The sequence below is a fragment of the Hypanus sabinus genome, chromosome 3 (assembly GCF_030144855.1).
Source record: "Hypanus sabinus isolate sHypSab1 chromosome 3, sHypSab1.hap1, whole genome shotgun sequence".
NCBI classification, from domain to species: domain Eukaryota; kingdom Metazoa; phylum Chordata; class Chondrichthyes; order Myliobatiformes; family Dasyatidae; genus Hypanus; species Hypanus sabinus.
In genome coordinates, this window is record NC_082708.1 from 164,674,136 (window position 1) to 164,701,873 (window position 27,738).

Genomic DNA, 27,738 nt, shown 5'->3' on the forward strand with positions numbered 1-27,738 from the left:
GCCTTTATACAGGGGTCCGTGGGAGGAGCCACAGGATCAGTCAGCAGAGGGGCATGTCCAGACAGGTATACACATAGTTTACCAGAGACATATAAGGAGTTGGATAGACAGGGACTTGCTAGGGAGAGCCAACATGGCTTTGTGCATGTAAGCAATGTTCCCTCTAATTTGTAATGACCAGTGTGCACAAAAATTGTGTGCTGTGCAATTTTTTGCCCAATGATAACACACGTGCACTGAATTTTTAAGTGGAAGTGAACTTGAAGTTATTCTAAGGATAATAAACTACCAAGTTTAGTTTGTTGTTCATTGTTTAAAAGAAATAAAATAACTGTCAATAAGAACTTTGAACACCTCTGGGTTTGATTGTTGTCACTCTCATTCATCTGCACTCTCACAAAACACATGTAGCAGGCCTGCAGCAAGTAATAAAGGATTTTCTCACCAGTCATTGTTTATCATTAGCTGCATCTCGGCCCAAAGCATTGACTTTTTTTTAAATTCCTCTCCATTGACGCTTGTTGACTTGCTAAGTTCCTCCAGCAATTTGTATGTCGTACAAGATTTCAAGCATCTGCATACCCTCTCGTGTTTGAAATCATAATTAGATTTATTATCACTGGCATATGATATGAAGTGTTATTTTGAGACTGCAGTAGAGCACAGGACATACAAACCCACAAAATACTGCTGGTGTTAGAATTTATTATTCCTTACATTACTTCCTCTTTGATCAGCTAAGATCAAAGTGGTCCCCCAATTTACATGAGGTCTCACCAATGTAGAGGAGGTCACATCAGCAGCACCAGATACAATAGATTGCCCCAACAGATTCACAGGCGATGTGACTTTGCAAATGTCCTGTTCATAATATTCCCTTCAACATTCCATTTTATTTCCTAATACTTTAATGTTAAATAGAACAAGGAAGAATAATTCAAAATATATTGTGCAATGCCCCCACCATTTTCTTGCTTTCAAGCACCTTTTAGCCTTGGATCTCCCTTAACCCTGTCAAGGAGCAGGAAAAATGAACAATCTCTCCTCCACCATCCCCAAGGTCACTGTGAAGACCAGTTATTCCTTTCACAATCGTTACACCATTGTAACCAGGCCAGTGACCAAGACTTTTACTAAATATGGAGATGTTGAAGAGTGACCACTCAAGGGCATCGACTCTGACACATCACAGTGAAACCCTGCATCATGACAGGATTTAATTCTGGTCACCTGGTGACAAGAGGCAGAACATAGGAGGCTGGTATAGACAAGTGGTAAATTACCCCATTATGGCTACAGATTTTGTTCATCTCATTAAGTTTTACCCAGTCCTGAAGTGAGGCCTAATTTGGAGTATTGTGTGCAGTTCCAGCCACTTACCTACAAGGAAGATATCAATACAATTGAAAGGGTGCAGAAAAAAAAATTAAGAGGATGTTGCCAGATCTGAAGACTTGAGTTATAGGGGAAGGTTGAATGGGTTAGGACTTTATTCCCTGGAGCATACTAGAATGAAGGGAGATTTGATAGATGTATAAAATTATGACCACTATCAAAAGGGCAGATCCAAGCATGCTTTTTCCACTAGGTTAAAAGTGTAATGTTTAAGGGGAATATGAGGGGATGGTGAAAGCATGGAATGAGCAGGCAGCAGAAGAGGTGGATGCAGGGTTCATTTCACCATTTAAGAAATTTAGACAGGTACTTGGATGGAAGGAGTTGGGAGGATTATGGTTCAGATGGAGGCCAATGAGACTATTTTCTAAGAGAAAATTAAAAATGAGGTGCAAAGGGACCTTAAATTGCAGGCCTCATGCAAGATTCCCTAAAGGTTAATTTGTAGGTTGTTGGTGTTGAGGAAGGCAAATACAATGTTAGCATTGATTTTGAGAGGACTAGCATATAAAAAAAGAATGCACCATTAAGGCTTTAGAAAAGTACTGGTGAGGCCTCACTTGTAGTAGTAGGCAGCTGTCGATCCCAGTGGGTTTGCACCTCTGGTGAACTGTGTCCTCTCCAGGGCACAAGCCTGGGCAGGAAGATTTTAAGAATCAGCTGTTGCTCCCCCTCTCTGCATCACCAAGGGAAGGGCAAGTGCCACTACAGCTTGGCACCAATGTTGTTGCAGAGGTTGCTAGAGTGAAGTTTTAAACATCAAACTACCTCAGGGACCCCAGCTCCGCATTTCTTCCTCGGGGTTTATTCCTGAAGCCTTTCCCGTGGGGCCGCAAGGCACGGAGGTTTAAAAAAAATGAATAAATCAGAGTTTTCCTTCTCCACACTTGGAGCATTGTGAGCAAGTTTAGGAGGAGGATGATTGCAAAGACTGAAGACCTGTGTTCAGTGTGCCACAGGGGTTAGCTCTGGAACCTACGTATATTGTTTGTAATATATACAAATCTTTTTGATGTGAATGTACAAGGCATAGTTAGCAAGTCTGTCAGTATTAAAATTAGTGTTCCAGGTAGTTCAAAGGACATTAAAGTATGTTTGCAGTTTTACAACCCTGAGATTAGTCTTCAGAGAGCCATGAAACAAAAACCATGGAACCCAGATGGAGAAAATTAGAATTCCCCCCACATGCAAAAAAAACCCACACAAAACACAATGTTACACACCAACCCACAAAAATCGAGGAAAGAGTCCAGGCATATTCAGTTTCAGCTCAGTTCCAGTTTAATCTAGCACTGTCATTATATGCAAATGCTCTGATCAAAAACAAAAATGCACAAAATTCCCCCTTTCTTCGGAGTCAGAGCCGGACTCAGTGCTGAAGACCCAAATGCTAGGTAATCACTACCCCTCCCCCCACAACTATCTGAAGTGGTATACCAGTTAGAGGGGGAAATGGCCATAGGAATAAGTGCAGTGTCTGCCTATCCCTCACCCCACCCTCCTAACAGTTACCTTAGGCGTAACTACTTCCTCACATCTGGCAATAAACTCTCAGCCTCCTGAATGATCCAGAATTCATACAGCTCCAGTTCCCCCAAGGAGATGCAGCTGGATGCACTTCTTGCAGGTGTAGTCAGGAATATTAGAGGTCTCCCCATCTTCCCACATCACACAAAAGAATTCCATTGTGCAAGAAACTTGCCAGAAACAACTTGGACAATCTCTTCTCACACTTGGCCTCTTGAGCCAAATCTACAAGTTCCCAAACTATCCTTGCCCTGGCCCCCACAATGAAAACATCCTCCCACTCAACCCAATGCCAAGTGTCTATTTACCCAACAAGCTCAAGCATTTCTGAATATCCCACCTGGTCCTGTTCAATTTTTAAAATTACTCACCACAAGCAACAGCTTGCACAATCTGCAACCTAAAAGCAACTTGAAATGTTATGCCAAACAATACATTTGAAAAATCTATTGGATAAAGTAATGCAAAGGTGGGAGCACAAGTGAGGCAAGGATCAGCTTTCTATTGATCTTCTCACAAATTGTGTATAAATCTTTTAGTTAGCATGTTTAGTTAACATGGCTCAGCAAGCAGTTAAGGACAATTACTAACTTGTTGCAAATACTAGCGACATCTTTGTTCCCAATTACCAAAAGCACTAGAAAGTCAGCACCTGTAATGTTGTGTAAGTGTCTAGTCACAAAGGATATATTTACAATTGTGTAGCAAAGATTCAATTCCAAAATACACGAATTTTGCACAGAGATTAGAAAGTATGGTCTTGTCTGTTTAGTTTAGAAGTACAAAATTCTTATAGGAGCTGATTGGGGAGATGTTTCTCTCTTGTTGAAAGTACAGTGACCTCTGGTTCTTTCCACTACAGAGAACCATCTCCCTTGTTAACTCCTAAAAGAATTTTATTCTAAACAAAGATCACTGTATAGAGCCCCTCATGTTCCAGACTGGTGGATTTTATGATACAAGGGAATAAAGATTCATGTAGGAACAGATATGCAAGATCAGGCTTATTCCTACTGCTTTCTTATTATTCCAAATCTTGCACACAACTGCAAATTAAATATTAAACTTTATTTCTCTAGTATTTTAGTTATAAAAGAAAGTTCATATCTTGTCACTAAGCTATTTTTATTTACAAGACAGGAAAATCAGTTCTTTTTCATATTGGAAATCAGTTCATCACAGATCTTTGACAGTTCCAAGTTTTCTTTAGTCTGTAGGGAAATAAAAAATTGCAATTACAAAACTGGTTTTTAAACCCCACTTTAATTCTACACATTGCCCATATCTTGAAATAATTCATCAGGAAGTCTATTTTTTAAATTTATCATTGTTGTTCGTTCAATGTGCCATCTTTAACTGCTTGCTAGCTTGCAAGGTGGTGGCAAAGCAAATCTGATAAGCCACACCACCCTCCCACCAGGGGCAAAATGTCAGATACCAGGGAGTATAGATTAAGGGGAGAAGGAATGTTCATAAATCTGCAAGGAAAATTGTTTCTTGAAGGAAGAGAGTAGTAGGTACTCAGAATACATTTCCAAGGAAGAGGGCAGAAGCAGATACCATAAAAATATAAGGCATTTAGTTGGACACGAACAGGCAAGGGATGGAGGGATTTAGATTAGCACTACGGTTGGTAAATATATGGTGGACAGAAGGGCCGTGTCCTATGATTTACTGCTCTATAACATTTGCTAGATTTCCATATTGGATTGTATTAGGAATGCCTTTGAGAAGGTGGTATAATATTTGAGATTCCCAGAAGAGCAAAAATCAAGCATTTAGATGTGGTCGTCTCCTGCCCTCAACTCTAACTCTCACATAAGACAAAACTCCATCCACTTGTTTAATAAAAGAAAATCTGGAAATGTTATTGAAGTGCCAAGTGGTGCTCATAATAGTGTACTTTGCAAACTACTTGTTCATTTCCCACTTTCAGAGAACCCTTCTACATTCCAGTGTGGGAGAGGATTTAAATATTAAATACAAATCCAAAAAGTGGCATTTTCAAATAACACACATGAAAGCATACACAGTACACATTTAGGCTCAAAACAAGTCAGATAACAATCCTCTACCAGAGGAAAGCCCATCACCGAATAGTTGATCCAGTTAAAACAAATCAAACATCATAACTTACATTTTAGTTCCAGGCAGAACCATTGTGGTGTTAAACAACTTATTTCAGGTAGGGTATGTGTGAAGGGGGAATGAAGGTGACCAGAATGATTTAAAAAGTTAATGGTTAAGTGCAGGTTTACAATTACCACCTGCCTCATTTCAGTGAGATGATTAAAGTGGCCTAATGTACTCATTAGGATTTGTTGTGAATGATAAGAAAATGGAAGCCTGAATGAAAAGAATTGTAGTCTATTTCTCATAACCTTATCTTCCAGACTCCTTTCCAAGGAATTGATTTTCATTTGCTCCTTCCGCAGCTGAGCCTCGACAGCAGCAATTTCTGCTGTGTATTTATTGCGAACTTGTGCAATCACTTCATTTGCTCTGTACAGGAACAGGAGAAAATGTTAATACCAGCAACTGTACTGTTAAACTCTAAATGTCCTAAACAGCATGCACTTGTTTACTAAAATTGCAACCCCACTGACTGATTTACTGTATATTTGACTCCATACTCATTTGAAATCCCAGTCTTCAATTGGCCCAAAACTAGATTACAAATGTGGCAGGATTTCCACTCAAACATTTCATCCCACAGATGCTATTAAACCCATCAAGTTCTTCCACCAGATTCATTGTTGCTCTAGATTACTGATGTACCTGCAATTTCAATCCAAATTGACGTTCCTTTAATTATGACCTCTGAAATTTCAGGTCAATTCAAATGATTTTTAGATGGTTAGAACATACAGAATGGATGAAACAAGGAATACGTACTGGTTTCATTTAGCATTTTATTAATATTTAACTAGGATCATTATTAACTTCTTCCTACTCATTTCCAAGATATTTAAATAGTGGAACTAATGCTAAAGATTACTCACTGATTCAATTTTTCTTCAGCATGAGCCTTTAGAGCCTGATATCTCTGTTCTTCCTTCTTAATCCTTGCAAGATAATCTTGAGAACATTTCTTTAGTATCTCTTCATTCTATAGAAAAACAAAATAGCTCAGTGAACCATTGTCAACATTGCATTTCCTGAGCAATGATTTGAGACAGAAGAGCCAGTATAAAACGTCTTTCTAGAGTTCCTAGTCAGAACAGATCAATTGCAGAAACATTTGCTCTGCACTTATTCTAAGACAAATTTGAAAGCAAACCATTTCAGTAATAATAGTAGATTCACAGGTCAGAGCAGGATTGCAAAAGAGAAACAAGTCTGATATACAGGAGACACTACAGATTAGGAGTCTTACTCTGAATGTACATTGCTATCAAGGCATAAATTCCCAAAGCAAAGTGTGTTTTTTTTTCTCATCTGATGCTCATGGGTGGTTAAAAGGAAGATATTATATCAAAGGTAATTTGATAGTGCCCATAGTCTAATCATTTTGCCATTTCTACATTACACTGTACCAGTCCAAAAATTACTCACATCTCCAAGTCCAAGGCAGAACTGTACGACAACAATGAATCAGCTCAGTATGAATCCTCACCAAAAACTAAACCGTGCACCACACTAAAGGACTGTTTATCATTGAGCAGGATGATAAAACAATTTACTGAGGCTCCTATTTCATTGTAGGAGCTAGATAGGTATCTTATGGATAGGGGAATCAAGGGATATGGGGACAAGGCAGGAACCAGGTATTGATAGTAGATGATCAGCCATGATCTCAAAATGGCAGTGCAGGCTCAAAGGGCCGAATGGTCTACTTCTGCACCTATTGTCTATTGTCATAATTTTTAAAGTTTGGTCTGCAAGACAACCTTCATGGGTGTAAATATTAAAACTCAATACAGATGATCATAGCATATCTTTAGCAAAATAAACTTGCCTTTACGTAACCATTAATTGCTTCTTTCTGTTTTTCAAATCGTTTGAATAGTTCAGAAAATGATATTTCAGCTGAATTCAGATCCTTTAAGAGTTGCTGCTTTTCTTCAGTTACTTTGTCCACTTCTGCCTTGGCCATTTCAATCTTTTTGCTAGATGCCTCTGAAATATTTCAAAAATAACCTTTAGAAGTACAATTTCTAAGTAACTACATTAATTGTTTGATACATTAACCATTGCTAAAGGAAAAAATGCATTGCCCAAATTATCAAGTCTCTTAAATTTGAAAGATCTCCAAACCATAAAACAGGAATAAAACTTACCATTCATTTGCAAAACCAGTTCAGTATATCCATCAATAATTTGCCTAGAAAAAACAAATTTAGCAATAAAAGACCACATTCCCATTATTAAAATGGATGAGAAAACTTTTCACGTGGGAAATACTTACTTCATTTCTTCACGTTGTACAAGGTTTTCCTCATGCTTCTTTTTCCATTCCAAAGTTATAGCTTCCTGACGAGCAAGCTACCAAAATAAAGTATTCCACAGTAAATTCTAAATCCCAGGTTAAAGGACAAGCAAAGACTTTCCATCAACCCAATAGGCTGGAAAGGGCGGTAGGGCAGCTATGTATCAAGCAATGCAAAAGCTACAAATTCTAAAATTTAAATCCTACCAAGGTCCAAAACAAACCTCAATGTATAAAACTATATTATATAGTTTTTAAGATTCTCAGGATCTGTCAAACAGAACAAGTTGCTGATCTGTTGATTAGAACAGTTTGTTAACAAATCATACAGGTCACACCATAAAATGGCACTAATCTCTAAACTGTAAAACAATACTTCTTAAGCAATGGTACAAAAACACAAATCAGGGTTTGCAGCATTAATCAGAAAATTCCCCAAGAAGCACTACTACTTAGGAAGGTGTGTTTAATTTTAGATGGAAGTTACCAAAATTGAACTTTGAAAACATTAAGACAACAGTTAGTACATGCCTCTTGCTTCATAGCTGATATGGCTTCATCTGCCTCTTGCTTCACAGCTTGAATTGCAGCATCCATGTCTTTTTGGCTATATTTGAGTACATCAATAATTGTATCTTCAGCAAAAACAGTAGGTGCAAAATCAGTCACTGGATCATTAAGAATAGATTGCACATCAGGAATTAAGGGAGCCGTATCCTTTAAAGAAAAAATATGGGTGTGAATTGCTTGTACAATGATATAGAGATGTTACTAGATTAGGGTTTAATACCCTTAAAGGAGACTTTTTTACAACTCAAGGTAGGTTATTTTAGTTAACGTGTGCCATCAGTTTCTCATTCAATTTCTCTAACATTAAACCAAATCAACTTTGCTTCACTTGTTTACTTCGTATAAATCTCAAAGCTTAATCTTATATATTCCATTTCTGACGAAAGGTTACAAGTCTGTACCCCACTCCTGATCTACCAGAATTTTCTTCAAATGTGTTCAAATTTCTTTTCAATACATCTAGCAAACCTTTACAGCTTTCAATTCAAACTTCAAAGTTGGTAAAAACTGTTGAAACAAAAGATAGAATGCTTCCCTAGTCCCCACTGTCCTGAGCAATGTATTTCAATTGTTGTCAGAAAGACAGATGGTGATTTTTGCAAACATAGCATGTTTCTGGTACTAATAATTTCAAATTATAGTCCATACAAGTTTAAATTTTTGTTCCTAATTAAAGAACAAAAGATTATTTGATTTATTTTCACAACTTAGGGCTGTTTATCAAGTTGTTCAAAAATCTTCATTCCATTGAGGTTATTAAGCATTTATTAATTCTGATAATGAAACTGCACAATTCTAATACCATCTTACATTAAAAAAACTAAGTTACTTACGACTGTTTCTTCATTAGGAAGAGCAAGAGATCTGGTTTCAAGATCAATAATACTGGAATTGCATGACAAAAGAATTTAGTTAGCCAAGTATTTTTATATTGTTTAAAATGCTTGTATTGTGATTTAACAAGTTAGCAAAAAGATGGAAACATTTTAAAAACTCACTACTTCCAGCAGTGGTATTTTTTCCCACCTGAAACCTTACTGCACGTCAATATTTAAGAAAAAATGGCACAGCAAGAAATTTTACATTTTTTATTTTATATTATCCAAACCAAATTACATTTTGGCAACAGCTGTGATAACACTTTAGCCAAAGGGGGTAAAGAAAATAGTAAATTAACAAACATTATACCTTGCAGTTGGTGGATCTGCCACATTGGGCTTCGTTTCCAGGGGCTTAGCAGTTACCTTAACAGGACTTTCCCGCAACAGAGGATCAAACTTCAGGTATAGAGACTGCTTTCTCAAAGCAGAAGCATGAAACTAAACAAATTACAATAGAAAAAGCAACTTCAGTTAAAATAGTTTGATTTTACAAGAAACATTGTGTGCATTTTATTACTAATTTAACTGGTTGGGCACAACAATATGGGCTGAAGGGCCTGTTCCTGTGCTGTACTGGTCTATATTCTATGCTGCTCTAATTCTTACCTTGTCTAGCCTATGGGCAAATCCAGACCCACTAATTTAGTTGGATCTCAATTGTTGCTTAATTTTTAAGAATAAACATCAACACTGCAAGTATAGCTATATCCGATTGAATATTGAATATAGAATTGAATAAGGCTAGTTTGGCTATAATTAATTTCAATTTGAGAAGTTTCTTAGCCGAAGAAATTTCCACACTCAGTGCTACTTGGCTTTACCTTAGTCTATGAGCACTGGCCCTGGATTCTCCCATTGTCTCCAACAGCCTTACAGTGTCCAATTTGTTCAGACCTTTTGGATTTTTCCCCCACTCTGCCTTTCCAAGATCTCTAACTCATTCACCCAAATTCTAGCAAATACAAACCTAACTGGTACTCATCATACATCAATAAAGCCATCTCATGGACACTTCCGCTGCACTTCCCTCATTGCAAAAGCATCTTCCTTCAGAGACAAAACTACCATACAAAACTTCAGAATGGGGATCTCATCAAGTCCTCAAACATATGCACCTCCCTGCTCCTATGCTTATTATAGTGGCTAACATATTTGCATTTATACCTACACGTTTACTTTCAATGGCTTCATTCCATTTCATTGCACCTCACTGATTCATAAGCTCTGTTCAGAAACAACCATCTTCCCGTTTTGGTTGTCAACGTGAATAACTAGATTTAACTACACATTGTATCTACCTTATATTTGCCTACTGCCTCAATCTGAGTGGCCCACCCAGGCAAGGAATCAAAGTTAATTATAAAAAACGCATTGTTTATTTATTTATTTATTTTTAAAATAAACTTACCAGTGAGTGACCAAACTGCTCCAGGTAGTCAACTTCAATTGGTTCATTAAATGTTGGAACTACAAGGGAAAAATTTCAATATTACAATGTTTAAAAGTACTAATTTTTTGTCAACACAAGTAAAAATCACCTTCACTAAGAATTGTTAATTAAATCTCACTTCAGAGGATAGTTCAAATCTCAAATCAGCAAAAGGTTGACAAAGGATTTCAGCCATGGAAAATTATATGAAAGAAGGGGCAGAGAGTATTAGGAATTACTAACACAGCTACAAGCAGTAGTAATGTAGGACATAATACAGAAATTAGATGCTTCTGGCAGGAAAATAATCATGGATCCATAATCTACACTACCTGTGTTGCCTTTACGGCATTTGTTTAGTTTATAATATTTTCGCTTTAGTAATTCATTTGTTAACATTTTTTAGTTAAAGTTAGGATTGTTTAAAGTAAATTCGTTGTCTGTGATATATCGCGGCATGCGATGACGTCACGCCCGGTTTCACCGCGTCTTGTGGGAAAATAGAGGTTTGGAGAAACGGGAAGGAGGGAGCTCACATGTGCAGGATCAGCGCAAGAGAAGTTTTCTTTCTACACACTAGAAATATCAGTGAAGCAACGCCGTAAGTTCATGAGATAATCAATATGTTGAATTAAAAATGTTAACGCTGATTCTGTTAAAAGTAATGACGGTTGATAAGGTTTATGTTTTCGTTAGTTAAAGAGTTGCGGATAGTTTGTGTTGAAGTGTATTTAAAGCAGTCAATGGCGTAGGTAGATTTTGACTGTATGTTACACTTTAATATAATGTAGTTGTAGTTTTACTTTTGCAAGTATTTATGATATAAATGTGATATCAAGAAGGAAACAAATACTGTATACATTTTGTATTGTTTTATCAACAGTTTTTACCATACGTTAATATGGAAGAGTGAACGGTTAATCTTACTGCGATCCTGTTTTCATTGACTACGGTTTACCTCGGTGTTTAGTTCAGAGTTCTCTTACACCTGAGCAAGAACACTACACTACCCAAACAAAATATGACTGTGGTGACGTTCGTGGCATACACAAGATGGTTTTCTAAAGGACCCAAGGAACAGTTTTGATCTAAAATTCCACAATAAGGATTAATGGCAGTTAAAGAGGCCTTTAAAAGAAATGATTAAAACATACAGAAATGTTCTTTAAGCACAGCAACTTAGCTCTACTTAAAAACAGGTTCTTAAATTAAGTAAATTATGAAGTCAAGGCCCATTATGGCTATGAGACACAGAATCATATTGAAATGCATGACAATAATGGAGTAATTGCTAACTTTTAAAATCTGCATCAAATAGTGGATTCCAATTAATTGTAACACATCAGGATCAGTATATTTTGGCCTAATTAGCTTAAGTTTCATGGAAATAGCCTAAAAGTATATAAAAAAAGACAAACTAAAATTTAACCGAGTAACAAATTATGCATTTAAATTAAATACGTAACAAATTAAAACACTGTACCTCAGTACAGTTTCTAATATGGTAGTTATTGAAGGACTATGCTGGACTGTAATCTTCTGATTTTGCTGTAAATGAGCAAAATCAACACAGATACCTAGTACAGATAACGGACTGAGTTTATACCATGCTTTTGACGACTGCATTCTCCAGATCTTTATTTTCATTGTCGATGCCTTCAAATTCTTCATTGTTCCTAACAAAGTTACGAAATTGTTTAATTTTCACTCACTGCCCTTTCTGGTTTCTCCACACCAGAATGCCTGAAACTACAGTAACCAAACAGCTCTGAATCGTCTTGCTGTTTATTTCTTGCCAACCATCAGTGACAAAAATCACTGCATTTGAACACAAACACATGCAACTGATACTATTTAAAAACTGCTCACTTCTAGCACTGTGTAGTGTCTAATAGCCACACAAGTGCATGCCACTGACACCAATTAAAAACTTCAGCAGCAGTCTCCAGTCCAAATTAAGTGGTAATGTTATTTTCTTGATTAGAATTTGTTCTTTAAGAGTTGTCGCAAATAAGTGGCTTCCCCAATTAACTGATAGGCTTAACTGGATTCCATTAGTTTTGTGATCTGGCTGTACAGAGATAAAACATGCCCTCTTCTGATGCATTAATCTATTATAACATTTTAAAAAATGGAAATACTTAAGACAGCAAAGTGGGGCCAAAGGACTGATAACGAAAGAGACTAAGAATTGGCAAGCTGGAAACAAGCTTCAAAAGCTTCTACGTATAAAAGAAATATTGATGAATAAAGGAAGTGGTAGAGTACCAAAATAAATATTGAGCATCTGCATTGCTAGAAGATAACAAAAGTCCCAGAAATATTACAGAACTGCAAGCTTAGAGTGAGAACCCAGTTCAAAGAAATTAGGCAACATGAGTGAATCTGCAGATGCTGGAAATAAATAAAAACACAAAATGCTGGCAGAACTCAGCAGGCCAGACAGCATCTATGGGAGGAGGTATTGACGATGTTTCGGACCGAAACCCTTCATCTGTTTATCTCTAATTGCTGTCTAACATCTGATCTTTCCGAGTCTGAGGTTCAATCACCGGTTCCCGGGCCCTCGGGGGGCTTCAGCTTCCTCTTACCCCCACCCCTTCCCCGCTGATTCCACCAGCCTCCCTGGCCCCTCGGACCACAGCTCTCAACCATGCTGGGTCTTCACCATCCCCTCCGACCTTCCTCTGAGGCCGAGCGCTCTGTCCTCAGTAAGGGCCTCACCTTTGTCCCCCTTCGCCCTCACCTCAGTGAGTTCCGCATGCGCCAGGACGTGGAGCTCTTCTTCCGCCAGCTCCGTCTTCGAGCCCACTTCTTCAGTAGGGACTCTCCCACCCCCACCGATGACCCGTTCTCCCGTCTCCAACCCTCTTCCTCCTCATGGACTCCCTGCCCAGGATCTGTTCATCTCTAATTACCATCTAACTCCTGATGAAGGGTTTTGGCCTGAAACATCGTCACTACCTCCTCCCATAGATGTTGTCTAGCCTGCTGAGTTCTGCCAGTATTTTGTGTTTTTATCAAAGAAATTAGCATTAGGTAAAAAAAAATTGGGAGAAATTCATAGAGGCTATAAAATTAAAATCTTCAAGAACTACATACCAAGCTTGTAGATATCTCAATGGAGATAGCAAACACTGTCACTGTCCACAATGCCATATGTAGATATTGGAACAGACCAGAAGCTAGCAACTGTAATCCTACCATTTAACCAAGTGGGCACAAACAGGCTATACTCTGGGGGGCTTGCAGCTAGCAGGGCTCAATAAGAATTTGTGCTGTGGCCTTCAGACACACTTGTACAGTACAGTCTTGCACCTACATGGTTTATCATGAGAACAGACTGAAATTGGCAAGGATAGAACAGCCTGTCCCACCGTGGTCATGCTGTACTGTGCAGACCATAATGCCAAATCAAACAGATCACATCGGTCTGCACTTGATTCACATTCCCCACTCTGTAAGTACCTCAAATACCAATTTCATATCTGCTTCCACCATCCTCCTTGGCAGTGTTTTCCAGGTACTGAACACTCTAAAACCTTGCCTTAGCACCTATCACCTTAGACATTTCAACCCTGGAAAACTGAGGTGGTGGCCCTATAGAACGCATACCCAAGACAAGACAAATACCTTGTTTGCATGGGGTATGCAATGCCACCTCTCAATTCTTTAAATTCGCCCATAATGAAAAAGCTTTACTGCCAAATGAAGCAGTAAAGAGCAGCGAGACGTTTTCACAGGAAATATCCAGCACCAGCTTCATACCAGCTAGATAAGACATACAGTAATGTTGGACGATATATTTTGAGATCCTCGCAGATCTTGCATACACGAGTTTTGAAGAGTAAATAGGTCAGTTGGCATTAGTTTTGCTTTGATTACATTTTCATGCCATTTGTGATTGAACACAGAAGATTCAGTGATAACAATGGCAACATTATGAATATTAATGTTTTTGCATTAAACATTTAGGTAAAACTATTTGCTTGCTGCCAAGATATTTTAAAATTGTGTTTACCCTTGTTCAGAATGTCAGATACAATAGTAAAGAAATAAAACATTCAAATGATGGGAGAAGCAATGATTTAAGAGTAAAACAATGAATACACTGAAGCACAGGACTCATCTTTTCCTAAAGGACATTATTGATAGGACTTTATTAATCAATGATAATCTGTTCTGAATTATCATGGCACATGAGAACTTTTTGTATTAGCACCTGTTCCCATTGAAGAACAGTGTACAGTACAAAACTCACAGGACTTGACAGTAGATTCAAGCACGAGCACAAATATTTCATCCACTTGCAAATTTAGAAATAGAATTCAATATCAACATAGTCATGCAAAACCAAAATCAAATGTCATGAATCAAGAGCAGCAAATCTTTGGAAGTCTGTATCAAAGACATCTCTGGATATTAAGAGAACTAAGTGACAAGGGATTCATTAAATTCAGTGCAGTAACTGCCATGAGAGGAACAGCCGCCCCACTGTTGCTTCTATTGTGTATATTGGTTATTGATCCGCTGATTTAAAATGTTCAATTACCAACGCCTCAATCAGGAAAATAAACAGTTTAAAATAAGTGGATTCCAGTTAACTGGCCCATCAGTTAATCGGGGTAGCCATACATTTGGGACAACTCTCAACAAACAAATTAATCAAGAAAATAACCAGGATTCCCCTTACTTGGGAAACTACAATAGGCTGCTTAACTGAGGCATGAAACTTGTCAAACAGTTTCTAACTAACATCAGTTGTGTGTGCTTGTGTAGCCATTAAACACTACATTGTGCTCAGAACAAATGTTTTAAAACAGCATTAGTTATTCAAAAAGCAGTGTTTTTGTCACTGACAACCGACAAGAAATAAGCAGTAAGACATTACGGACTGTTTTGCTCACTGTGGTTTTAAGCAGACTTGGAAATGCCAGTAACACCTGGGAGTGAAAATGAAATGATTTTACTATTTCAGCAAATCAGGACTTAAAAATTTGAAGACATTGGCCAGCATCCTGGATGTTATGAAATGAGCATAGAGGATGCAGTCACTGAAAGCATTGCATGAACTGCTGTCCATTATGTGCAACAGGTGTCTGCACTGATTTTATTTATTTACCGTCAAAAGAATGCAACATAGACAATTCCCCTATTGTTAAGTATTAGGAACTAAAACAGTTTCAAATTCAGTAGTATTGGTAGTGTTCCAATTTGTTCTACATTTCTGTATTCAATGTCATCAAGACCATGGAGCTGATTATTGACTTCAGAAGGAAATCAGAGATCCATAAGCCAGTCCTCAGAGGATCAAAGATAGAGAGGGTCAGCAACTTTAAATTCTTCAGTGTTTATTATTTGAGAACCTGTCCTGGGATCAGCACACAGGTGCAATTACAAGTTTGCGAAGATCCTGCATGACATCTGAAACTTCGACAAACTTCTATAGATGTGTAAAAAAACCTTGCCCAAGCTCACGCCCTGGAAACTTTCCAAGGTGCAAATCCATGGTCTGTCGAGACTAACGGCCGCCTACACAGTGGAGAGTATATTGAATAGTTGCATCACAGCCTGGAATGGAAAACCCAATGCCCTTGAATGGAAAAACCTACAAAATGTTGTGGATATGGCCCAGTCCATCACAGGTAATGCTCTCCCACCCTACTACACACATCTACACTGAGCACTGTCGCAGGAAAGCAGCATCCATCAGGGACCCCAGCACCCAGGAGCCTCAGGACACTCACTGCCAGGCTCAGGAACAGTTATTACCCCTCAACCATCAATCTCTTGAACCAGAGGGAATTCAGCTTCACTTAGCAGTAATTGAAATGTTCCCTCAACCAATGCACTTAGTTTCAAGGACTCAACTTACATTTGATGTTTATTACTTATTTATTATTTCTTTATTTTTGTATTTATAGTTTGTCATCTTTTGCCCATTGGTTGAACACCCCAAGTTTGCGCATTTTCTCATTGATTCTGTTATGGTTATTATTCTATTATGGACTTATTGAGTATGCCACAAGAAAATGAATCTCTGGGCTGTATATGGTGGCATGTGCATATTAACAAATATACTTTGAACTTAAAATATACGATTTGTGTTTGGTTTATCCTTTTTTAAATGCACTTTTTAAACTATTTCCATGAAACAGACTAATTGGGCCAAAATATACTGGTGCTGATGCATCCCAATTAAACAGAATCCACTGTATTATTGAGCACTAAAAGCACACTGGCTGGTCGTCCCCTCAAAGATGGGCAGGAGACTTCAATTCAGCGCTGTTGACTGAGAGGTATAGGTGTACCATAGAAACTTGTTTGAATTTCCCTACAATGCTCAGAAAGGAAAGCACTTGGAATGAAACCCGCATCTCTGATGAACAAAAATTGTTTGGGTTGGGAGGGGCAACTGCATTTGCAGCTTGACCAGATATGCTCAACACCACTAAAAAATTTCAAAAGTACAATGACTGAAATATAACACCTTTCTAAAAAGAAATTTCCACTTGCAGACAATAGATGGATGACATGGACAGAGGAAGAAAGAGCAACATCCTGTAAACTTTAAAAAAAACAGCACAGAAACCAGCCCTTCAGCCCATCCAGTCCATGCTGAACCATTTATACTGCCTTGTCCCATCAACCTGCACCTGGACCATAGCCACTTATCCCTTCCATCCATGTACCAACCAAACTTCTTAGACATTGAAATTGAAATGGCATCCACCACTTGCTCAGGCAGCTTGATCCACAGTGCAGTTTCCAGGATTATTCCTGTTTCCCAACATTCAAAAGTTTAAATGTGTTTTATTTATTTATCTATCTACCTGGCAATAAAACACAGTAGGGCCTTCTGACACTTTGAGCCACACTGCCTCTGCAACCCTTGACAATCCCGAGAAGCCGATTGTCATCATGGGGCAATTTACAATGGCCAATGAACCCACCTGATACATCTTTGGACAGGGAGAGGAAACTGGAAAACCTGGGGAAAACCCTTGCATTCCATGGGGAGGACGGACAAAGACTCCTTACAGATGACACTGGAATTGAACTCGCTAACACGCTATGCCCAGCATTCAATCACTGACAAAAGGAAGATTACCAGGTGGATGGGATTATAACATTCAAGTAAATGCAAGACCAATTAATTGTATTGTTTTGAAATTTATGCTCAAAAATTTGATCACCTTCAGCTCCAGATGTTTGAATTAACACTTTGTATGCTTACTAGTTATTGATTTGAAAATATCAGAATTAATGACTTGCTCTCTACCAGTGATACCAAAGCTAAGAGTACATAGATGGATTAGTTTCAAGACAATTATCTTGAAGTTAGATGAGATCACAGGCAAATGTTATTGACAATAAAAGCAGCTCAACAAGGAAAACAAGAAAACCAGTCTTACTTTGGTCAGCCGGTCTGAATTCTTCAGCTTCGCCTTCAATGATGCCATCGAGAAATTCAGAGCTTCCTGCCATGGCGAACTCAAGATCTTTCCTGTCCTGTGTCACTTCTTCACTCCTCGTTGGTTGTACTCGGTCTGAAATCTTCCTTTCAGAATTAGATACTGGCATGGACTCAATAATATCTCCAATAGCAAAAATTTGAGGCTCCTAAAAATGAAAAAATATTTGTTTTTGCATGGTTCATTGTCTGACTAACATTGCACATTTACACTATAACTGAAAATTTGTTTTCAGTGGTTTGTAAATCTAGACTGCCCCTTCTGATTGGTGAAACTATTTCTGAAACTGTTCCATTTCAAGTTTGTGTTATGTAGTAAATGTTTCTAACTGGAATACAGAAGTAAATTTTGCACTTTCCCTTCTGTCCCATATTTGCTGCTCAGGAATTAAAAGTAACATCAAAAAGCAGGATTACTAACCCAGCAATTGGTCTTTTTGTAAATCTTTCAAATGAAGTGCATCTTAAGTGTTAGCATTATCTTGCCAAAATTGAGGAAGAAGAGATACCAGACTCAAAGTTCATGTTGAAGAAAAATGGAAACAATGAGAAACTTTAAACTTAGCAATGGTTTCACTATTCAGATTTGCTTGTTGGCAGCATGTACTGGGGGATGGTAGCACAGAAATAAGGGAGATGCAAATGACAACTATAGTTCTCCATGGACAGTTAGGAGCAGCAAGTACCTGGGAGAGCACGAAACAGACCTGGTCCCTTAACACCAGCCCTTTGGTCAAGAAAGCACAACAGTTTCCACTTCCTGAGGAAACTGAAGTGAGCATGTGGCAATCCCTCCCAATCTAACTTTTTTTTTTAAAAATTATAAACAGGAACACTTGCCACAGATGTGCCTTACCAGCTACAAGACCCTACAAAGGATTGAGAGAACTGCTGAGAAGATCAGAGTCTCCCTTCCACCTATCTACGACATTTATCAGGAGCACAGTGTATGTGGGGCCCTTAGCATTGTCAATAATCCCTCCCTTCATCCAACAATCTCTATGACCCCCTGCCACCAGGCAGAATTCACCACAGCACAAGGACAAGGACTGTTAGGATGGGAAACACTTCTGTCCCAGGTTGAGTGACTACTCAATTCCCTGCCATCTCCAAGGTCTCACCATGCATGAAGCACCAGTAGTGTTACACTATTTACTTTTTAAAGTTGTGTTTTTTAATAAACTTATTTTTATTAATTTATTTTCAGTGATATTACTCTGTTGAAAGAGTTACATGCATTGTGTACTTCAGTCTGGAAGAAATTGTTCATTTGGCAGTACACTGACAATAAACTTGAATTTAATATAATAGTTAAGTTAACTGGTACTAATTCCTTGGCTAGAGCATGGAGAAACAATGAAAAAAAAATCTAAAAATCATTTCATTAACCTGAAATCCTAGGGAAAATAAAGAGGTAAGTCATTCAGGAGAAAAATTGTTGGCACCTTGGTAACCTGGAACAATATGCTGAAAAAACTTAATTGAGAAGAATCTGTAGGAGGCAACAAATTAATGTTTTGGGTTGAAATGCTGCCACGTCTGCAATGCAGTTTAATCAATTGAAATCTGAGATCAATTGACCTCAGTACTGAATCATATAAACCAGTCATGATCTGAGGGATTGCTGTTTTAAGTAAACAGCGTTGATATTGTGTACTTGAATTATTGTCCTTTTAGATTTCAAGATTTTACCCACCTGAAATAAAGGAATTGCTGAGACTTCCCTCATGGGCTTAACCTTACAAGTGTTCCTAAGAATAATAAATTCAAATCATTAATGCAAGTTGGGCAGGCAAATCCAATTTAAAAGAAAAAAATACACACATTTGAGAGACAAAGGATAAAAACAAAGTAGGACAGAAGAGCTGTAGACAAAACAAGGTACATCTTGTGATAAGCTCTGTTAAAGGTGATGCTTCCACACTAGTGAATACAGTTTAAGCCTCCCAAGCCTTAGTCTTCAGTGTACACTCAGTGGCCACTTTATTAGGCACACTGCTCATTAATGCAAATATCTAATCAGCCAATCATGTTGCAGCAACTTAATGCACAAAATCATGCCAACATGGTCAAGAGGTTCAGTTGTTCAGACCAAACATCAGAACAGGGAAGAAATGTGACCAGTGACTGAATGGAATGATTGTTGGGCATCTCAGAAACTGCTAATCTCCTGGGATTTTCATGCACAAACCTCTGGAGTTTACAGAGAATGGTGCAAAAAACAAAATAATATCTACTGAGCACCAGTTCTGTGGGTAAAAAATGCCTTGTTAATGAGAGGGATCAAAGGAGAATGGCTAAACTGGTTCAGGTCGACAGGGAAGTGACAGCAACTCAGATCTTGTATTACAACTGTGATGTGCGTAAGAGCATCTCTGAATGCACAACACTTTAAACCTTGAAGTGGATGGGCTACAGCAGCAGAAGACCACACCTGGTTCTACCCCTGTACCTAATAAAATGCCATTGAGTGTACAAGGTCATAACTACAAGCCAAAATATCTACCCACATTTCTTGGGGTTTATATAACATCAGGAATGGTGGCGGCTCAATTCTGCGACAGGTAGAGATATATTCTTACTGTCAATGTCAATTATTTGCCAATCATGTGTCATAAAGAATTATGGAACAATTGGAGGATGAAGAATGAAATAGTCCTCAGCAATCATCTCAATGAGGCACAAATCAGGTCAAAGGGAAAAATAGCAAGTGATTAAAAATACTTGTATGATCGTTGAATAATAGATTTTAGCAGGGTGATCACCTAATATCCACAGAATTAACAAGATTTTTAGAATTTCTTATTTCTTCTGGGGAATGCAAGCATAGCTAAAAATTGCATCCCCAACTATCCTAGAATATGTGGGGCAATCCTTCACCTCGAGCCACTCCAAAGCTTTGTTATCTAGGAATTTGATTCACTGACTTTAAAGGACATTGCTAAGCCTACAAATTGATAAGATTCTCATGCATCTCCTGCTCAGAGAGCTACTTTAACACAAATCCTAATAAGCAAAATTCAAGATTACTATCTCTAGTTTCTTATTACCACCAGCATACACTCTAAGGTACGAACAGTGTCATTCTACTAAACCCAAAAAATACTCTAACAATATTAACGTTTTTTAATTTCCACTGCATCTTAAAACTTTAAACCTCGATCAGCATTGTGGGGATCTTTAGCTTAACTGCAGTAGGTCAAGATGGCTCATCTCTACCTTAACAGCAATTAGGAATGTACCCTGACCCTAACAGCAGTACCTGTGCCCTAAATTTTAACATAGGGAATGCCAGGTTGTAATTTAGAATTCACAGAAGGGCTTCATACAAAAATCCCCCACAAAATTTTAAGAAGGGTTTTGTAAAAGGTTGAAGAGTAGGTTAAACAGATTATAGTAATTTGGTCAACTATCTAAGATAGTGTTTCAACCCATTTAGTAAGCATATTACCATGACTAGCCCATGCCAGAGTACTATAGAATGTTTCTTGTTTTCTTTTAAAAAATCCTTCAATGCTATATATAAAAAAAACAAAAAAACAAACAAACTATGAAGACCAGGCATTCAAGTGCTTTACTATATTTAACTAAAAGAACCATTGAAATTTGATCCACTTACTTCTTTACAGGTTGCTTCTGAACTTCTTTAATTCCTTCAGTAGATCCATTTGCCCCTGGAGTGTTTTCTGGCTTCTGCAATATATCCACTTTGTCTGCAGAAGGCTCAACATTCTCTTGTTCATCTTGCAATAATTGCTTTGCAGAGTTGGTTTCTGGCAACTTAGAGCTGGGAGAGTTACTAACTTTTGAAATTCCACCAAAAGGATTGAAATTTAGGTCATCTAATTTGTCCCAGTCAACACTGTAGCTAAATTTTGGGACTACAGGATCAGTTTCACTCAATTTTATAGCCTCCTTACTCTGTTCTTCCAATTTGCAGTGTTCATCAGGATGGATTTCATTCCGTTTTACAACCTCCTTAATCTGCTCTTCAGATTTGTTGTGCGCTGATTTCTCTGTAGTTTCTCTGGATTTCTTGGGGCATAACTGCCCTCCAGGTCTTTTCCCCAACTTCAGTGGTGGTTTCTTCTTCACTTCATCATCAAATGCAAACTCCAACTTTACTGGTTGCAAAGAATCAGCGTCAACTTTCTGGGCATTTTCAGATGCAACATCTTGAATAAGCACTGGGGAAGTCTTTGGTTCTTGCACTTCCATCTGGAGGGAGTCAGATGTGACACTTGTGCTGTCACAGTTGAGATTCAAAGAATTTTCTACAGCAAGCTCTAAACTTTCCACTTCTGCCTCACTTTTGCAGAGATCAGTCTTCTCAAGACAATCTCCTTCAAAGCTGTTCAACTTCTGAGATACAATTACCTCAGAATCCTCCTCTATGCCTCCTCTTTGACACTCCATTTGTAAAGGCATGTCTGCTGATGTATTCATTCTCTGATCTGCATTAATGTTATAAGGAGGGGTTAAAGACATGTTTGCAGTCTCCTCAAGAAGCATTTGACTATTCACTGGGGTAATTTTGAGACTTTGCTCATGAGAGTCAAGCTCGTTGTCACTCGGTTTCTGAGCTGGCGAATTCATGACTTTTGAATTACTTTGAAATGGATTTATTGAATCAAGCATGTCAAGATCAAGTGTATATGCTCCATGAGATGGAACTTGTTCTTCATTGGCAACAGATTGGCTGGTCTCTGTCAGATATAAAAAGCACCTCAAATTTAATAAATAACAACCAGAGGCATATTTGAAAAGTAGCCCGCTAAATAAATCAGCCAAAGATTTTATTTTTGTTTCAAAATCCAATTTAAGTTCAGAAACCTTATAAGTCACTTTGCGAACTAGCTTCAGTTCAGAATAAATGCTAACAATATCTTGACTTAACTCAAAAGTGAACTGGACAAAAAAAAAAGAAAGTTCAATTTTTTTTTCAAATTTTGGATTTTCTTCCAAATAAATAGTATTTTAGAAACTATGATAAAGTTTAACTTACTTTGTATACAATAACACAAGATCAAGAGTTGTAATTCAAATATACCAAATAAGATAACCAAATATACTTGCCTTGCTGATTAGATACTTCAGAACTACCACCAGAATCTTTGTGCCTGTAATTGTAAAAGAAATTTAAGTGGTCTCTGAACATTAAGGTGGACAAGTCCCCAGGGTCTGACACAATCTACCCCATGATATTAAGGGGTGCCATGACCCAGATAGTCTTCCCAGCCACAGAAGAGGTTCTTGTGGACTGGTGAGTAGTTTATGTCCCTTTGTTCAAGGGGAAAGGGGAGGAAAAAGCATTGGTATAATCAGCAGAGACGAGTGTCCAAAGTCCCTACTGGGAATTAGTTAAATCATACTAATGATTTGGTGAGTTAAAACACTTTTACTGTCCCAAGTGTAAAATGTGCATGTGAAATATGTTCAGTGGTGTAACTGAGAAATGTTTGGAAATGACAATGATTTTGAGATAGAAATCAGAATGAGTACAAGAACTTACTGACTGTAATCCTGTTGTACAGGTCAGGTCTTTTTGTTGTGCAAGTTTTGTGAAGTGACTTTCCATGGATGACCAACTATTTCATCCAATGAACCAAGAAACAAGATGACGAGCCACCCAAGATCGACAAACCAGCACTGGAACGAAATGCCTCATGAAGTGTTGGATTTAATATAGTTGGATGTACAAGTTTATTTTTCATTCAAAGGATCTGAATTTGATTTTTTGCAAGGACTGATTTTTGCAAAGACTTTGATAAGTTACTAAATGAGATTTACTTTAAAAGTTGTGATGTTGGAGAATTAAGTTGAATTTTTTTAAAATTTAAATTTGTAGACATAGTGACTTGAACTGAAACTGAAGTTAACCATAATACCCAAGAATAGGAATTCAATTAGTTCTAACCAACTAGGGATAAATAGAAAGGAAAAGGTTTGTCTGTAAACCTTTAAATAGGGAATAACACTAGACCTAATTAATTACAGAAATTAGAGTAATAAATGTTTTTCTAATGAACATTACTGATTCCAACTAAAAAGGAATTTGATGTTTGAGATTTGGAATCTAAATAGAATGTTGGAACTTTGAATTGTTCTTACTCAAATATTTTGTATATATTGCTTTTTATAAATAAATTTACCTCCAGAAGTGTGCATTTTTTAATTCTCTGCCTCCTTCCAATACTCAAAGCTTCTGATGGTCCACTGGGACCTAGTGTCATACTATGTAACTTGATCTTCAAGAATGCAGCGAACAGTCACACAAGGTAAGACAAACACTACACAGATGTTACACAATACAGAAGTCATCTTTGTGTAGAATGGAGTTGAATGCTCATTTGGATCCTGTTACCTTTGCAGGCAAAGCAGTATCTCAAAGTATACCTTACAGGGAAAACAGGCAACCAGGAAGCACCAACCATTACTGATCAGGATTATTCCTGCTGCTGTCTGTAAGGAGTTTGTATGTTCTCCATGTGACTTTGTGGGCTTCCTCCAGGGGCTTCAGTTACATCTCATCAGAACTGAGAAAGCATTTAACTGAGTAACCTTATAGAGAATATTCATAATTGAATAAAATATCACAGGACTGTTAATGTCTCAATTAAATAAAACTAGCTCAAAACCAAGAATACATGTTTTGGCTCACTGTGACAGAGCATTTATTCTTGTAACACAAAATGCTGGAGGAACTCATTTATTCTTACCATTTATCCTCATTAAGATTTTCTGGACCCTGTATATTCAATGCTATTTCCTCATATTTTCCAGTTTTCTGAAATGCAACATTGGTGATATGTGGACTCAATATTTTCCGTGTAACAGGGTCTCTTGCAGGTGTTTGGAAGGACACCTACAACGTGAAAAGTCAGTTTAGAACAGAGGAATATATCAATAATATCTCTGTAAATATTCAGTGCCCAAAGCAGCTAACTCTTGTATCTGTGGTGATACTTTGTAATTAAACTTAAATAGAAAACTCGAATGTTTAAAGAGACAAATGAAGGTCAAATTTGGCCTAACCTCTGCAGCGTATTTAATGTACTGAATTGCACCAAGTAGGGAACAAAATAATGGACTGGAAGTCAAATCAGAAATTAGACTCAACACGCATAGTTCCCCAGAAAACTTGCTTCCACCAATAACCATTGCCAACTGCACCATTAAGTTTTGCTACGCAGATACTTTTAGTGCAGAGTGACATCTTGTATGATAAAAAGCTTCAGTTGTTAAATTTTCTGAAAATACCCATCCTTCGATTTATTCGAAATGGAGAAATTTTATATACCAGCTTTAAGTTTCAGATCTTTAGAGAATCAAATGATGAACATTAAAGTTCAACAAGTTGATTAAAAACAGAAAATAGACTAAAACTATTAATGCTATAATGCAAAAAATTGCACCTTGGAAAGTTTTGTTGAACTTTTGGGAGGGAAATTTTCCTTCTCTGCCATTCGAAGAGTTGGTTTCCCTGTGTTTGCAATCGGTGTTGACGGGTCACACTGTTCATTCATTATAGTGGAGCCTTGAAAGTCCAAATAACTGTTTTCATCCAAATGCAAACTCATACCAGATTAGCTGAGAAAGATGCAAGGCAAGATAAACCACTTATAACTGTCTATAAATAATTCATAGAAGCAACATTAAACACTAATACAAAGTCACTAGTTTCCTGAATACACTACTTCCAGATTTTTCAGTGTTGAACAGATTTTACGCAGCATAGTGTTCTTTTATATTCACACATGGAACCATCAAGACGCCATCCAAAAGTTGTACTTGAGATACAAAACTGTCAGCTAAATAACGAACATCAAAACTCTTCCATTAATTTACACCTATTCAGCATCTTCTAATGTCTCAATGCCTTTCCTACAGAGCAGTGATTGAATTACATACTAAGTTGTAAAACCATTTCTTCAGGGTCAACATGAAAGATGAATGTGCTTCTGGACCTTAACCTCTAATCCCTAAAACCAGAGATTATTGTTGTAATCTTTTCCGGTACCCTTCTATCTCACATCCTTCCTATAAATTAAGTGACCAGAATTGAACACAAGACAGGAAGAGCAGGACCAGAGATTTGTAAAGGCTCAGCAAGCTTTTCCCATTATACAAGCTTCAATCGATAAAATCCCAATTTAATATGCTTTATTAATTGTGCCCTGTCACCTGTTAACCCGTATCTCCAGGGTCCTGTATTCCTTTACCAACACTATCTTTTACCCTAATGTTGTCTCTTCATACTTCCTACCAAAAATGCATGAGCTCACATTTCTCTGCCTTAAACTTCACCTGCCATGCTTCTATCCCTCTATCAGCCTTTTTACATAGACTATACTTCCATTTTACAGTGTAATCAAGCTTCTTATTTAGAAATTGTGATTTTCACCCAAAATTAGGATGTTAATATGGATTAGAAACACTGACTCCTGGGAATATCACCATACATTCCCCCCCCCCCCCCCGTTTCAATAATGACCCCTCACCACAATCTTACTGCCAACTATCAGCCAATTCCACATCCAACATATCAATACTTTTTATGCACTGGTTCTATTAGGCCTACAGCCAAAAAGGGATCTTTGCATCTTCTGAAAACTCTAATGACAAGCTATTTGTTATCTTTGTTTGTCTCAGCTAGCCCTATTCACCTGCATTTGACCCTTCAAATCTTCCTATTCACAAATACATAATTGAAAACAGTTTTAGAAGGGGCATATAGGCCAAACACTGGAAAATGAAAATAACAGGTAGACAACTTGGTTGGCAATGACAAGATAGGCCTTTAAAGATCCCACTTACATGCTATATAAACATAGATTTTCTCGATTTATCACAGCATCTTATGCCTACATACACCCTCAAATCTCAAATCCCGCATTTTCCTAAACATATTTTAATGCAACAGGTACAGTAAACTCAAGTAACATCCCAGCAATTGGATTCAGCACATCTGCTCTCTTTCTGGGAGTCAGTTAATAGAGAGGGGCAGGGGCAGAACACTAGGGTGATGGAGACGGAATCCTTCGCCACCCAGATGAACATCAAGTACAGTAGTCCGAGGGCTGCAGAACATAACACAATACTTTATTCTTGACGTTCTTCGTGTCATTTGTACAGCACATTCAGTTGAGGTAACAGTGTTTTCTGAAAGACCTTAGTAACATTCTACTTTTGTGACGTTATACACCTCACTTTCGAGAAGATTCCCACCGGTGTTCATTAACAAAGCAACACTAGACCCTGGTCCTTCCCCACAAAGACCGCGTTAGCTGCACCAAGCTTCGCTACCTCCCTTCCTACGACTTACAGTAGCCTAGATAACGGTAGTCGCACCATTGCCTATCATATATCTCGCTGAGTTGGATTGTCAACATTGTCTGCGTTCCCCACCCAACCCAACCCAACCCGACCCGTCCGCCGCCGGTCCTCTCCCGACCCCTCCACCTCCCCTCCCCTCCCCTCCCCTCCCCATCCCCATCCCCATCCCACCACCTTCCTCCTCCTCTCTCGGCCGGCCGGCCGGCCCCCTCCCACGCGCCCCGGCCCTACCTTGACCACCGACCGCTCCGACTCCGGCTCTCGCTCGCCAAATTTTAAAACCTGACCGTTTGGCGCCACGTCCAATACCAAGCCTCCGCTTTCCAAGGTCATAGTTCAGCTGTTTACAAACGGACCAATTAGCAGCCGGAGAAAGGCGCGGGTCCTCTCGCGAGAAGATGCGCGCCATGGCATCCCGGCTTGTTCGACACTGCGCTGCACACGGCGATTAGCAACGGCCCATATCATCTGCGGAATGCACATCGTGAGGGTTGCTACCTGCGTTTATTAGCAAAGTGCCTATTTGTATCCTGGTGATGGGGGTTGAAGCAATGGACTGAGCCTGCTGTTGGGGGGGGGTTTTCTCAGACAAGAAGGGGATGGAGGCGGTGGAGAAGACGGAGGCATTGGGTGAGAGGAGTTATATGGAGGAAAGCAAATGGCAGGTTTCTGAACAAGAGAACGATTGAGGGTAGTA

General features: G+C 38.3%; 1 protein-coding gene across 2 annotated transcripts; it reads right to left on the reverse strand.

Moving 5' to 3' along the window:
* Positions 1-688: 688 nt before the first annotated feature.
* Positions 689-27,367, reverse strand: LOC132391868 (transforming acidic coiled-coil-containing protein 3-like). Of its 2 annotated transcripts, XM_059965582.1 has the most exons (17): positions 27,273-27,367; positions 25,121-25,295; positions 24,425-24,570; positions 22,782-22,825; positions 21,325-22,411; positions 19,402-19,456; positions 17,647-17,854; positions 10,211-10,269; positions 9,110-9,240; positions 8,755-8,806; positions 7,883-8,068; positions 7,331-7,407; positions 7,203-7,246; positions 6,881-7,041; positions 5,925-6,031; positions 5,304-5,424; positions 689-4,133 (listed from the first exon to the last, which is right to left on the reverse strand). In XM_059965582.1, the coding sequence occupies exons 2-17, from the start codon at positions 25,283-25,285 to the stop codon at positions 4,068-4,070; spliced, it is 2,709 nt and encodes a 902-aa protein (XP_059821565.1). In that variant the 5' UTR covers positions 25,286-25,295; positions 27,273-27,367; the 3' UTR covers positions 689-4,067. The 2 variants fall into 2 exon arrangements, with proteins under 2 accessions (XP_059821565.1, XP_059821566.1); XM_059965583.1 differs by lacking the exons at positions 25,121-25,295; positions 27,273-27,367 and adding an exon at positions 23,218-23,354 and having other exon boundaries at positions 24,425-24,557.
* Between the last annotated feature and the right edge of the window lie 371 nt (positions 27,368-27,738).